The sequence below is a fragment of the Rhinatrema bivittatum genome, chromosome 10 (genome assembly GCF_901001135.1).
Source record: "Rhinatrema bivittatum chromosome 10, aRhiBiv1.1, whole genome shotgun sequence".
NCBI classification, from domain to species: domain Eukaryota; kingdom Metazoa; phylum Chordata; class Amphibia; order Gymnophiona; family Rhinatrematidae; genus Rhinatrema; species Rhinatrema bivittatum.
Window position 1 is genome coordinate 47,453,780 of NC_042624.1, and position 15,673 is coordinate 47,469,452.

At 43.9% G+C, this 15,673-nt stretch overlaps 1 protein-coding gene across 1 annotated transcript in view; it reads right to left on the reverse strand.

The window, feature by feature from the left end:
• COL11A1 (collagen type XI alpha 1 chain) overlaps positions 1-15,673 on the reverse strand; it is a 623,839-nt gene that overhangs the window by 262,922 nt on the left and 345,244 nt on the right. The window contains 1 exon segment of the mRNA XM_029618381.1: positions 5,718-5,771. Within this exon segment, the coding sequence (XP_029474241.1) occupies positions 5,718-5,771 (54 nt within the window).

Consider the following 15,673-nt stretch of genomic DNA (forward strand, 5'->3'; position numbering starts at 1 on the left):
TTATAAAATGCTTTTCTAGCCATGTATTTAATAGGGATGTGCAGCAGGGATGGATTTGTCCGATTCAGTATTCGTATTCGTCGGGACCCAAATCCGTTGCATCTGTTTTCGGTGGACCTCGATTCGTCCATTAGTTACATATGGTATTCGTTTCCCATTAAAGTTAAAAAACCCCCATCCCAACCCTTTAACTACAACCCCCCACCCTCCTGAACCCCCCCAAGACTTGCCAAAAGTCCCTGGTGATCCAGCGGAGGTCCTGGAGCGATCTCCTGCACTCGGGCCGTCGGCTGCCGATATTCAAAATGGCGCTGATAGCCTTTGCCCTTACTATGTCACAGGGGCGACCGGTGCCATTGGTCGGCCCCTGTCACATGGTAGGAGCAATGGACAGCCAGCGCCATCTTGTGCTCCTACCATGTGACAGTGGCCGACCAATGGCACCGGTAGCCCATGTAACATGTAAGGTCAAAGGTGATCGGCACCATTTTGAATACTGGCAGCCGACGGCCCGAGTGCAGGAAATCGCTCCAGGACCTCCGCTGGTCCACCAGGGACTTTTGGCAAGTCTTGGGGGGGTCAGGAGGGTGGGGGTTTTATTCGTTAATGATACATTGCATTCGTGGTGGTTCGCCATATGTTTTGAAACCCCACGAATGCAATGAATAGGGACCTATACGTTGCGGATTGCGCGTACGTTCAAAACAAATGCACATCCCTAGTATTTAACATGAGATTGCATAGTTAGTTTAGAGTCCAGAAGTACCCCTAGATTTCACACTTCTGTCAGGACTGGAAAGGTGTTGCCTTCATAAGTTATTTGTAAGTCAGCAAGCAAAGGAGTCTTGCTAACCCACATCAACTTGGTCTTGGCAATATTTAAAGATAGGCCTCTCATAGCTAACCAATCTCTAAAGTCTCCCAAACATTTATACAAAAATGACAAACAGAAAGTGCCATCATTTTCACATGAAATTAATAACTGTATATCATTCACATAGATGAAATAAGGTCACCCAATTCTTTAAGAAAAGTACCAGTGGATAACAGATATATATACATCTATATATTAAATAATGTGAAGGAGAGAGCTGATTCTGGGGGGACCTCAGAGCACAAGGATCTCCAGGATGAAAAGGAGTTAACCAACTGCTCTCTTTGTTTACTCCCTCATAGAAAGGTCGCAAACAACCTCAGTACCACTTCACCAGTCCCAACCTGTCACAGCCGATTAAGCATCAAATCAGAGTTAATGGTGTCAAATGCTGTGACACCTCTAACTAGACTAAAAGATCAGTGCCCCTGAGCTGAACCAAGAAAAAGAGTCAAAGAAATAAAGAAAGGCATGAACAGAAAGCCTATCACACTCTGACTCGTTTCTCATGACTATACATGAAGACACTGAATTATGCATAAGTATGCCCTTAAAAGAAGCAGGGAGCCAAGCACCAATGTTGTCATCATCATAAGACTCATCAGTGGGTGCCGTCCATTGCAAAGAAGAAGAAAAGACCCATCCAAGTGCTGCCTAGCCTCCCTGCACCTGGGCTGAAAGAAACTTGCAGAGATGAGGGGCACAGCAGAGCCGGTCCCACATGCTACAGATATTCAGGAGCAAAGATCTGAATAACCCTTGCTTCTTTTCAATAACAACGGTTGTCCTCTAGCTCCGTGCCACAAAGCCAAGAGGATCCGATACTGCCAAAGCAAGCACCCAGTGAGTGCACATCGCTGCACGTCCTTAGTGGTGAGAAACTGGGGGGTTTCATTCCCAGCTATGTTAAGCTCTTTAGTCACCCCTTAGACAAGTCAAGGCTAGGGTGATGTGATATTAAAGTTAATTTTGTTACCTGCTAAGTGCCAGATGCCAAGCATGTTTTTGTAACTATTTGTTTGTTTAGTTTAACCTAATGAGAAGTGTGGTCCCTAAACGAGGGTTATAATGATATCTTCTAAATAAATGATTTTTCTCAGACAATCTATATTTCTCTAGCTGAGAGGGATCACTGGTAAAAGGGAGCAGTGGAGGAGTGGTAATGAAACCCCAATTCCCCTACATTCTTATGTCATTGGTACCTATAGGTAAGACAGCTGATGCCTCCCCGGCACTCTCTAAAATGTTATCTAGGTGGTGCATGAGGTGAGGCAGGCAAGTGATCCTCAATCCCACTACAACAGCTGTCCTAACCCTTCCCTCCTGTGCATGGACCCTGAAGACACATCCTCAGTGTGAGAGTATAAAGCATCATCTGGAGAGCAGGTCCTAGCTATAGGATCACTTCCTGCCACACCAAAATGATGGCCTTCTACTATGTGACCTTGTTCCCCCCAAAGCAGCACAAGGGCTGCTAGACTGGAGTTGGGACTGCTCTACTATGTCCCTGAAGGTCTCCTCTATATACCGCTGTCTGCCTCAGCTCCTCCAGGTCTGCTACTCTGGCCTCTAGAGATTGGATTCATTCTCTGAGATCCAGGAACACTTTGCAATAGGTGAACACATACAATATCTCAGCAACAGGTAGAGATCATCATACATATAACATTCGGTGCAAAAGACTGGATAGTCCCCATCTAGCAGCTGGGCTTTTGTTTACATTGTAATTTGTTGAGTTGATAAAGTCTTAAAAGCTGATTAAGGAGTATGGCTCAGTTTCAGAGTTGTTAAATATGATTAGGGTTTTAAAATGTATTAGGAGTCTTTTTAAAATCTATGGTTTTAAAATTTGATATCTGGGTAATTAACTACATATTAATTGAATGTTATTTTAAATGACTAAATGACAAATTTTGAAGACTTTTCTCCTAATGGGGATGATAATCAAATAATGAGAGAGGGGTGGGTGGGAAGGTGGGAATCAAATTAGTAACTTATTGCCCAGAAACCAGAACTCTCGCCTTCTCAAATCAAGAAAGTGAAATTTGCAAACTCATAATTCCAACAGTGGCAAAGAAATACTATCTTTCACTAGCTCAGAGAATCAAAGTCTATTTTCCTACTACATATACAATTCTAACACTGGCAAACAAACACTATCTTTTACTAGCTCTGAGACTCAAAGAGGTCAATATGCAGACATAGCTGGCTAAGTAAATTAGCTGGATAATCAGATAACTTAGCCACGATGTAAGGCCCCGCTGCTGAATATATAGCAGGTCTAAAGTTAGAGGATAACGTAGCAGGATAAGTGTGAATATTGCTATTTATCTGGCTAAGTTAGCCAGATAAGTAGCTCTCCCAGTTACGTCCCTGGAATGCCTCTTTTTTTATCTGTAACTTGATATTTAAAGTTATCCATCTAAATGGCTTTTAAATATTGACTTCCAAGTCTATTTTCCTACTACACAAACAATGCTAACACTGGCAAAAAAAAATATTAACCTGAAAATAGCAAACAATTCTAACACTGGCAAACAAATACTATCTTTTATTAGCTCAGAGAATAGTAGGATAACATAATATATATGTAAAGGAACCATAAAACTAGCAAACTATTCTAACATGAGAAACAAATACTAACTCTGAGAATTGTAGGTTAATATACATGTAAAAGAAGCTTCCAAGGCCAGAAAAGGGAGAATCATAGCATTACTGCTATAAGGCCAGCCTTGGTTTCTCTCCTGAGGCTGTCACAAGTCTGTGGAGGGTATGGGAGACACAGTCCTCAAGCAGATCCTCCACACAAGGCCACACACAAAAATAAAAGGCCAGTCACCCGAGATAAAAGCGGATCAAAATCACCCCTTTTAGATACTACTTGGAAGTCCTCTCCCTCCCTCACTTTCTGAGGCAGGATTATGACAGGATAAGGGAGTTTTAATGATGGGTGAGATCTGATGGTTTTAGTCTCACAGGGAAGGAGGTAATCATGATTCAAAGGTAATAGATATAGTATAAGAAAATCTCAGGAATATGTACTTTATCCTTTTCAATCATAATGTAACAGCCGATGAATTGAATGGACCTCTCCATTCCATACTATCAGCATGAGGAGGGAACATTCAGATTATCTGGGCAAAGTACAGAAGGTTGGTAGTAGCAAGGAGGCTTTGAGCTGCAGGATCATTACAGCTGGGCTCTCTACAGCAAGCTGGACAAGATGAACCGGGTCCTGGGCTGACTGATAATAACCAGGAATGGTGCAGCAGGATGAGAAACAGCAAACCTTCTGAGTAGGGATGTGAATCGTTTTAGGACGATTAAAATTATCGTCCGATAATTTTAATATCGTCTTAAACCGTTATGGAACACAATACAATACAGATTCTAACGATTTATCGTTATAAATCGTTAGAATCGTGAGCCGGCACACTAAAACCCCCTAAAACCCACCCCCGACCCTTTAAATTAAATCCCCCACCCTCCCGAACCCCCCCCAAATAACTTAAATAACCTGCGGGTCCAGCGGCGGTCCGGAACGGCAGCGGTCCGGAACGGGCTCCTGCTCCTGCATCTTGTCGTCTTCGGCCGGCGCCATTTTCCAAAATGGCGCCGAAAAATGGCGGCGGCCATAGACGAAAAAGATTGGACGGCAGGAGGTCCTTCCGGACCCCCGCTGGACTTTTGGCAAGTCTCGTGGGGGTCAGGAGGCCCCCCACAAGCTGGCCAAAAGTTCCTGGAGGTCCAGCGGGGGTCAGGGAGCGATTTCCCGCCGCGAATCGTTTTCGTACGGAAAATGGCGCCGGCAGGAGATCGACTGCAGGAGGTCGTTCAGCGAGGGTTCCGGCGCCTCGCTGAACGACCTCCTGCAGTCGATCTCCTGCCGGCGCCATTTTCCGTACGGAAAATGGCGCCGGCCATACGCGTATGGCCGGCGCCATTTTCCGTACGAAAACGATTCGCGGCGGGAAATCGCTCCCTGACCCCCGCTGGACCTCCAGGAACTTTTGGCCAGCTTGTGGGGGGCCTCCTGACCCCCACGAGACTTGCCAAAAGTCCAGCGGGGGTCCGGAAGGACCTCCTGCCGTCCAATCTTTTTCGTCTATGGCCGCCGCCATTTTTCGGCGCCATTTTGGAAAATGGCGCCGGCCGAAGACGACAAGATGCAGGAGCAGGAGCCCGTTCCGGACCGCTGCCGTTCCGGACCGCCGCTGGACCCGCAGGTTATTTAAGTTATTTGGGGGTGGGGGATTTAATTTAAAGGGTTGGGGGTGGGTTTTAGGGGGTTTTAATGTGCCGGTTTTTCGATTTTTCGATTTTTCGATTTTTTAACGATTTTTCACGATTTTTCACGATATTTTACCCCCCCAAACGGCAACAATACGATTCCCTCCCCCTCCCAGCCGAAATCGATCGTTAAGACGATCGAGGACACGATTCACATCCCTACTTCTGAGTTTGTTTTACATCTTTTTACAACTGTGGACATGTTTAGGCATGGCTACTTGGCCAGGTAAAGCTATCCTGCACTGAAAAATTAATGTTCCTTGTTTAAACAAATTGTCAAATATAATGCTTGTGTCATTGTAAATAATGCCATGGACTATAACTTTTCACTAAGGGCTTGATTTATTAAGGCTTTATTTCCATTCTTTATTTATTGGGGGAAAAAAAAAAAGCTTATTTGAGCAGGGTGATATTACCTGGATTAAGGACTGGTTCATGTGGCTAGGAGGGGAATAAGAAAGCTAGATGTGTTATAGGCGCCCACATTATGATATATAATACATATTAGCATTCATTTTTGGACATTTTAAGAATCCCACATAATATTACTTACAGCAGGTCCATCAGAACCAGGAAGTCCAGGAAGACCAGACTTGCCATGTGGTCCCTAGACAATAAATATTGAGAAGGTTTAATATCAAACAGAGAAAAGGATTGCACAGCACTAACATTACGGAAAATAAGAATGAGAAACTGGAAGGACAAAAACTGACATTTCACAAAAAAGAACAAGCAAGATCATTCTAAATTATAGATTTGTTAATGTGAGCAGAATATAAGCAATTTTAAATACATAAATTTCCTTCACTGCATAATTTTCTTTCCTTCCAGTTTTTCTTGCTGCAGTATAGGCTGAGAAGTCAAACTGTACTTTTATATTGTCTGAGATATATTAGCATCAACACAGGACAACTGGGGACAATGAACAACAGCACAGTTAACCTACAGAACTGAGCCAGTCCTTATCTCCCTGCTAGATGATCTCGTAGAGGACTGGTTTCCGTTCTGATGCTATTGGATGTCTGAACAGCATTTGACACTGAGGTCCTATTTATTATGCTATTATGGCTGGCAAAGACTGGAATGAGTGGCAAAGTGCTAGTCTGGCTCAATTCCCATCTCTCCAACAGGCAACAGACTATACAGATTTTGGGTTTCTTATCCTTTCCTTGGAATTGTTCCTCTAAGGATCCGCAGGGATCTATACTCTCATCTGTGCAGGGCTGGTGCAATGGGATTTGGCGCCCTAGGCACCTTCTGCCTTGCGCCCCTGCCACCTGGCTGTGCCGCCGCCACCCCCCTCCCCTGATCATTCCACCGCCCCCTAGGCTCGACCCTGACTCCTACTTCGTTCTCAATTGCACCCGCCGAGTGTGTGGATTTCTGGGCCATAAGCAGTTTGGGTGCTGCTCGCGGCCCGCTGAATCTCCACTCCTCTTTTCTGCCACTTGCAGCCCCCACATGGCTTGCGCCCCCTAATAGTTGATGCCCCAGGCTCAGGCCTAGTGCTTCTGCTGGCCCTGACTTCAAGCCACTAGCTCAGCAGATTAGGCCCTTTGACTTAAATGCTATATTTATATGGATGATGTACAGTTTCTCCTACCCATGGACGCAGACCTGCATCCAGCTATGAGAACGTTATCTGCTTGCCTCACAGCTATTCAAGAGTGAACTTCAGCAAAATGGTGAATGATTCAGTGGATTAAAATTGCAAGCAAGCAGGTCCCAATGCTACAGTTCCTTCAGGAACTATGAACTCCCCTAAAACTACAGGTTTGGAACTCGGGATCGTATTTGACTCAGCATTAACTATGCTTCTACAAATGTAAACCACATTTAAAAGCTGCTGCTTCTACTTTCATCAATTGTGGAAACTCTTATATTTTCATTGAAAAGATGAGTTTGGTCAAAGAGGTCCATGCTGTGATAACCTCATGGTTGGATTATTGTAATCTGCTATTAAAAATGAACTGACAACAGAAACATAGAAACCTGACGGCAGAAAAAGAAAAGTAAAAAGTCATGGGATAGGTGGCAATGTCCTTTCATGGATTGCAAACTGGCTAAAAGACAGGAAACAGAGAGTAGGATTAAATGGACAATTTTCTCAGTGGAAGGGAGTGGGCAGTGGAGTGCCTCAGGGATCTATATTGGGACCCTTACTTTTCAATATGTATTTATTTATTTATTTATTTAAGGTTTTTTTTATACCAGCATTCATGAAGCGTTCACATCATGTCGGTTTACATAAAAAACAGGGGTGCAATGAATACAACAACGAAAATAAATAAACGTGATGAAGAGATGCAGTTACAATTAACAAGGGCTATTGAACTGGGGTGGAGGAATTAAAGAGAAATAGAAGAAGTTAATTATATACAAGTATATTTATAAATGATCTGGAAAGAAATACGACGAGTGAGAATCAAATTTGCAGATGATACAAAATTGTTCAGAGTAGTTAAATCACAAGCAGATTGTGATAAATTGCAGGAAGACCTTGTGAGACTGGAAAATTGGGCATCAAAATGGCAGATGAAATTTAATGTGGATAAGTGCAAGGTGATGCATATAGGGAAAAATAACCCACACTATAGTTACACAATGTTAGGTTCCATATTAGGTGCTACAACCCAAGAAAAAGATCTAGGTGTCATAGTGGATAACATATTGAAATCGTCGGTTCAGTGTGCTGCAGCAGACAAAAAAGCAAACTGAATGTTGGGAATTATTAGAAAGGGAATGGTGAATAAAACTAAAAATGTCATAATGCCTTTGTATCGCTCCATGGTGAGACCGCACCTTGAATACTGTGAACAGTTCTGGTCGCCACATCTCAAAAAAGATATAATTGCGATGGAGAAGATACAGAGAAGGTCTACCAAAATGATAAGGGGAATGGAACAGCTCCCCTATGAGGAAAGACTAAAGAGGTTAGGACTTTTCAGCTTGGAGAAGAGACGGCTGAGGGAGGATATGATAGAGGTATTTAAAATCATGAGAGGTCTAGAACGGGTAGCTGTGAATCAGTTATTTACTCTTTCGGATAATAGAAAGACTAAGGGGCACTCCATGAAGTTAGCACATGGCACATTTAAAACTAATCGGAGAAAGTTCTTTTTTACTCAACGCACAATTAAACTCTGGAATTTGTTGCCAGAGGATGTGGTTAGCACAGTTAGTATAGCTGTGTTCAAAAAAAGGATTGGATAAGTTTTTGGAGGAGAAGTCCATTACCTGCTATTAATTAAGTAGGCTTAGAAAATAGCCACTGCTATTACTAGCAATGGTTACATGGAATAGACTTAGTTTTTGGGTACTTGCCAGGTTCTTATGGCCTGGATTGGCCACTGTTGGAAACAGGATGCTGGGCTTGATGGACCCTTGGTCTGACCCAGTATGGCATGTTCTTATGTTCTTATGTTTTTATATGGCCCATCCAGTTTGCCCATCCATCCAATTAATTTAGCATTATAATTCTTATCGCTTCCTTAGAGAACCCCTGTAATTATCCCATGTTTTCTTGAATTCAGATAAAGGTTTTGTCTCCACCACTTCTGATGGGAGGCTGTTCCACACATCCACCACCCTCTCTGTAAAGAAATATTCCTAAGATTACTCTTGAGTATACCCCCTTTCAACCTCATCTCATGACCCCCTTATTCTAGAAACTCCTTTCTATTCAAAAAGGCTCAAACCCTGTATATGGAAATCTTTGAAATATTTGAATGTCTATATCATATTTCCTGTTGTGTTCCGCGGCCGTGGCAGGCCATGACCGCAGTCCCCTACCTTGCCCACGGCGGTTCCCTGCCGCGGGAGCCCCGGGGGAGGGCACTGACTTCAGGCCGTCGCTCCAGCCTGGCCCTCGATGCTGCTCGCTGCAGGGGGAGCCATCCCTGCTCCCCACTCGCAGCGTCCAGCAGTGTCTCTCCTCTGCAGGGGAAATTAAAGATGGCCACCGCCATCCATAGGCGCGAGGCTGCACCTCTTTCACAGATTTAAAGGGACCTGATCCCTTTAACCAGCTTCACCTGTTCCTGATGAGTCTAAGCAGAGGAAGTATAAAGGGAGGCTTCCTCTGCTCATTCAGTGACTTGGCAACGTTCTCCAGCGCTGTCTAGTCTGCTTGCTTCGGTGAGTTCCTTGTGCTTCAGATCCTTGTTTCTGTTTCATCTTGGTGTTCCTGGTTCCTGACTTCGGATTGGCTGACGGTGATCCTCTGGCGTGTGACTTCGGATTGGCTTACGGTGATTTTCTGGTGTGTGACTTCGGATTGGCAAGCGGTGATTCTCTGGTGTGTGACTTCAGACTAGCAAGTGGTGATCCCTCGGTGCGTGACTTCGGACTGGTGAGCGACGACCCTCTGGCACTGACCTTGGACTTCTTCTGGACTACCATCTCCAAGGGCCCGCCTACGTCTCAGCGGTCCAGGTCCCTATGGGCTCCTCCTGGGGGGATCGCAGACTTCCAGTGGCGAAGAATCACTTCTTTTCTTCATCTCACCACTCTTCATCTGCCTTTACAGTTGCCTCTGTCTCCTGTGCCGTGGGTCAGCTGGTCATGTCTTCTGTTCCTGCCTCGCCACCCAACGGGAGAATTTATGGACCATCATCCCAAGGTATTCCATCCTCCCGTCGGACCAAGGGTCCACAAGCCTGAGCATAACATTTCCTCTGTCTCACCTTTCCTCTAAGGTATACATGTTTAGATCTTTAAGTCTATCCCCATATGCTTAAGAATGAAGTCCACTGATCATTTTAGTAGCCACCCTTTGGACCAACTCCATCTTGTTTATATCCTTTTGAAGGTGTGATCTTCAAATTTGTACACAGTATTCCAAGTGAATTCATACCAGGGACTTATACAAGGGCAATATCACCTCCCTTATTTTGCTGACCATTACATCCTTATGCATTTAAGCATCTTTCTGGCTTTTACTGTAGCTTTATCCACCTGTTTGGCCACCTTAAGATCATCAGATTCAGTTACCCCCACATCCTGCTATTTCTTTGGGCTTAAAATAATTTCACCTCCAATACTGTACCTTTTCCTTGGATTTTTGCATCCTAAATGCATTACTCTGCATTTTTTTTAGCATTTAAGCTTAGCTGCCAGACCATAGACCATTCCTAGAGCTTTCCTAGATCCCTCCACATGTTTTCCACTTCTTCCTGCCTATCCACCCTGTTACAGATTTTGGTCTCATCGGCAAATTCAAACCTTTCCCGATAACCCTTCCATTATGTCACTCACAAAAATGTTGAAAAAAACTGGTTCAAGGATCTATCCCTGAGCCATACCACTAGTAACAATCCCCTCCTCCAAGAAAGTTCATTTACTACTACCCTCTGTTGCCTCCCATTAAGCCAGTCACTCTAGGATCCATACCAAGGGTGTATAATTTATTTATAAGTCTTCATTGCAGATCCTTGTCAAAGATCTTGCTAAAATACAAGTACACTATGCCTAGTTCTCTTTCTTCCTTGATCCATCTCTCTGTTCACCCAATCAAAGAAATGGATCAGATTCATCTGACAAGATTTATATCTGATAAAACTATGCTGCTTTGGATTCCAAAAATTGCACTATCCTTTCTTTTAATAGTGATTCATTAATATGATCACAATAGAGCTGGCCTGTACTTCCCAGCTTCCTCCTTACTTCCACTAAAGTTTTGACACCATCTTCACTCAGCTTATTTAGAATTAGCTTGAATGCTAGAGAATTGCAAAAACAGGATCACATCATACCCATTCTACATAAACTGTACTGGTTACTTTATAAGGCTAGATTGAAAAACCTAACTCAACCTTAACCTTTCCTTGAAAGTTAAAGGTAAGAGGAAATTATCTAGATTATTGAAGGACTGGTTATCTTTCTATTCACCTGCCAGTTCTTTAAGATCCTCCCAAGGAGCCTCCTTAATTATGCCATCACCTAAAGAAATCAAAAGGTCTGATATCCATAAATGGGCTTTCTTGGGAGCAGATCCACCCTCTGGAACTCTCTCCAGAAAAGCCTTGCCAAACGCAAAACTACCTTCAATTCTGCCATGGCTTTTCTTTCAGGCATTTAATGGGTGATGCTAATATCTGGATGAGTCAGACACTGATGGATCAAACAGTATTCTAATCTTCCTGCTCCTGTTCCGCATATGTTTATATTTGGTTCTTTCATGGTCTACATGTGTGACCTCGGTTGGTGTGTTTATTTAAATTAATGTACCCCTTTGGTTGGTTATTTATGTGGTTCTCCATTTACATATCTAAGTTGTTGTATTTTTATTTACTTAAGTTGCTGTACCCATTTTGAGTGAACAATCATTCAAAAGTCAGGTAATAAATAAATATATAGAGAGATTCCAGATAAATTAAAGTTAAAATTATTGATAAAGTAAAGTTATGAAAGCAATGTCTACCACTTTAGATCAGAAAGATATCCCCACTTTACCAAGGAAAACTCCAAGTTGAAATGTGGACATTCTTTAGTCCTGAGCAGCTGTATTTGACAATTAGTAACAGCTGAAAGATATGATTTTGTGAATGATGGTGGAAAGCATGTGTATTCAGTTTGAATAGAGTACAAATCTGCATCTCCTCTAATATAAAACTTTCTACACAGCCAAAACATATTCTATAGTTTTAGAAACCTCTATATCAAAATATGGCCTTTATCCCAGAAAAAGTCATGCTGATTTCAATAATATTTTGAGTTTCAAAACAGTCTGAATAACTGGGGATTCTGACTGGCTCTAGGCCAAAGCTAGAATAGACATGAGTTTGTTAGGTTGAACTGATTTTTCGTTCCCTCCAACTAGATCTAAATTGAACTAGGTACCCGTCAATACAGTCTAAAGAGAATTGTTCCTTAAAGCAATTGCCAAGACTCCATCTTCAAATCTGAGAATACAGTTTTTCAGTAGTAGAGCTAGCATGGGAGAAGTTGGCATCAAGGAGCAAACATGGTTGCATCTGGATACTACAAAAAGAATGCTGTAGAATTTTGCTTTGAATTACAGTAAAAGATGTATCCATGCACTCATTTGCTTTTAAGACTACAATGACCATGAATAGGCCCATTCCTAAAAAAGGTTGATAAACTATGGTCACAATTAGACAGTACCACTGAATTTGATAGGAACACCCAGAACTAGCTGCTATTTGTAAATGAGATTATTTCTAAATACTCTCTTCTATAAGAAGATCTATTAATAGATTATTGACCAATGTTGAATAAATATATAGGGATAAATGCATATATGTTATGCGGGCATGAAGAAAAATGCATTTGGGGAAATGAATATAGCAATTGTTTACTTATATTTCTAAAGAAAGAAAATCTACATACTTATTATCCATGTTAAAATGTATGCCTTATAATGAATGTAACTATCTTTTCTGGCTGTATTTTCAAGCTATTGAGAGGTCAATGTACTTTTTTCACAGAGCGATCCTATATGCACTAAAATGCATAAAATAATCTTAAACTCACAAAAATGCCAGTGTTTGGGGGTTTTGTGCATATTTGTAAGTGTTGTCTCCATTTGTTAAAACATTCATAATGTTGCTGCCTTGCGAGTCATAAACTTTCATGAGTAGTCCACTAGGTGTAAAAGTTTATTACGAATCTGAATTTAGATTCAAGTGAATATCTGTGTGCAAAGATGTCTTTTTTGGCTGCCTTGGGAGCTGGGAGTCATGCACAAGTATTCTACCAACCTTTTTTGAATGAGTAGAAAACTTGCAGCTGTCATAATTTAAAGTGGTTGCAAGCCCTGGTAAGAGTTCTTCCACCCTCGCTATGTGCCAAATCCCTGGTGAACCATAGGGCATGGGCTAATCTCTCCCTCTTCACCTGCAGGGCTCTTAATATTTTTAAAATTAGCCCAGCGTCAATGCCCTTCCTACCTCTAAGCCCTACCTCTTTTATAAAAAATCTACAAATCCCTGAGTAAGCCAGCCCTCCCCTAAGTTCACCCCATATGTGCTGCGATTTTTTCCAGGTGCAAGGTGTAATATCTAGTAGGGATGTGCATTCGTCCAGAATGAATTAGGCAATTTCAACGAAATTTCCTAATTTGTTCTGGTTCAGCCACCCCGAAAAGCGAAGCAGATTTTCCCGAAATTTTGGGAAAATTCGATTTTCGGGGTTAGTACGCACTAACCCCAAAATTCGGGGCGGCCAAAAAAATTTGACCCGAACCACGGGAAAACAAAATTTCCCGTGGCGGGACGAATCACATCCTTAATATCTAGGCACTCATTTTCCACGTATGTACAGGACAAAGGACATGTTGTCAGTTGGTGCAATTTTCCAACATGGCACTGAAGGGCAGGAGCAAGTGAGGAATATTTCTACCACCTAAAGAACCCCAAACCATGGGTAAGTTTGAGAGACCAAGGGGTGAAAGGAGGTCTACTCAGGGGGTTTGGGGAATTTTTTTATTAATTGGTAGGGTTTAGAGGTAAGCAGGATGATATGAAAAAGCTAATATTTAACCACATCGCCTGGCAATAAATTCCAGAGCTTAATTATGGATTGAATGAAAAAAAACTTTCTCCAATTTCTTTTAAATGTGTTACTTGCTTACTTCAAAGAATGCACCTTAGTCCTTAATATTTTCTGAAAGAGTAAATAACTGATTCACATTTATCCGTTCTGGTCTTCTCATGATTTTATAGCCCTCTATCATATCCCGCCACAGACTTCTTTTCTCCAAGCTGAAGAGCCCTAACCTCTTTAGCCTTTCCTTATAGGGGAACCGTTCCATCCCCTTTATAATTTTAGTCACCCTTCTCTAAACCTTTTCTAGTTCAACTATTAGAGATGTGCATTTGTTTAAAATGAATGAACAAAACGCAACAAATAAGGGCAATTTGTTTCATTTGAGGGACCCAGAAACAAATCGAGGGCACCTCCAAATGAAACTAAACTTTGGGGTAGATTTTTTTTAAAAAGCGCGATCGCGTACTTTTGTTCGCGCAGCAGGCGCAAACAAAAGTACGCAGGATTTTATAAGATACGCGCATAGCCGCGCGTATCTTATAAAATCCTGGATCGGCACGCACAAGGCTGCCGATTTTGGGCAGCCTGCGTGCGCCGAGCCGCACAGCCTGCCTCCGTTCCCTCCGAGGCCGCTCCGAAATCGGAGCGGCCTCGGAGGTAACTTTCTTTCGCCCTCCCCTCACCTTCCCCTCCCTTCCCCTACCTAACCCACCTCCCCGGCCCTATCTAAACCCCCCCCCTTACCTTTGTCCCTAGATTTACGCCTGCGAGAAACAGACGTAAATCTACGTGCGGCAGCGGACTGCTGGCATGCCGTCATCTGACCTGGGGGCTGGTCCGGAGGCCTGGACCATGCCCCCGGGCCGGCGCCACGCCCCCGGTCCCACCCCCAAAACACTGCGTCATCCGGTCCCGCCCCCGACACGCCCCAACACGACCCCCTTCAAAAAACCCCGGGACCTACGCGCGTACGGGGGCTCTGCGCGCACTGGCGGCCTATGCAAAATAGGCCGCCAGTGCGCGCAAGGGCCCTGCTCGTGTAAATCCGGGCAGATTTACGCGAGCAGGGCTTTTAAAATCCGCCCGTTTATTTGTTGCGTACATTTTAAATGAATGCATTTGATGTCGGCATGAGGCTGGAACTTCGCCTAGGGCCTAGGCCGAGGCTCAAAGCAGGGATCACAGCCTATGGCTGAGTGTGACACTGGTACCTCAGTCTTGGCCCAAAGCCAGGACCTCACCTGGGGCATAGGATGAGGCCCCAAGCAGGGGCTGTGGCCTAGGCCCAAGTATGATACCTCGGTCTTGGTATAGACCTGGTTTGATGCCAAGACCCCACTCTGAACAGTCACTTACTTGATCTGCTGGGTATCCGTGGAAGTGGCCAGATCAGGTCCTGACAACTGGGTCTTGACCTGGGCCCAGGCCCGACACTGGGGCCTGACATAGAGGCCAGGTTCCAATGCCTTGGCCTCAGCCTAGGTCAGGGCCCAGGCCCAGGCCTGATGCCATGGCGGGCCTGGAGATTGGGTCCTGACACTGAGGCCTTGGCATGGACCTGAGCCCCATTGCCAGGGCCTCAGCACAGACCGAGGCCCAATGACAGGGCCTGGCCCAGAGGTCAGGTCAACACACCTTGCCCTAGAGTCAGGCCCAGGCCCAGAGCACAGGCCTTGGAGCAGCTCTGATTAAATCCTCTTCTTTATCTTGTCATCTTCAACTAATGCCATCCACTAGGGTCGAGCTGGATGGTATCAATTGAAGAAGAAAAGAAGAAAAAAGAGGATGTCATCAGAGCTCCTCAGAAGACTGGACTCTGGGCTTGACTGTAGGCTGAGGCCAAGCATTGAGGCCCTGTCTCTGGGCCAGGAAGCAGAGTCGGGCCTGGGTTTGGGTTGGTCCCTGTCATCAAGCCTGTGTCTGGTTCAAGGTCCCAGCATTGGGACCCAGCCTCCAGGCTGGGCCATGGTATCAGACCTGGGCCCAAGCTCTGGCCAAGGC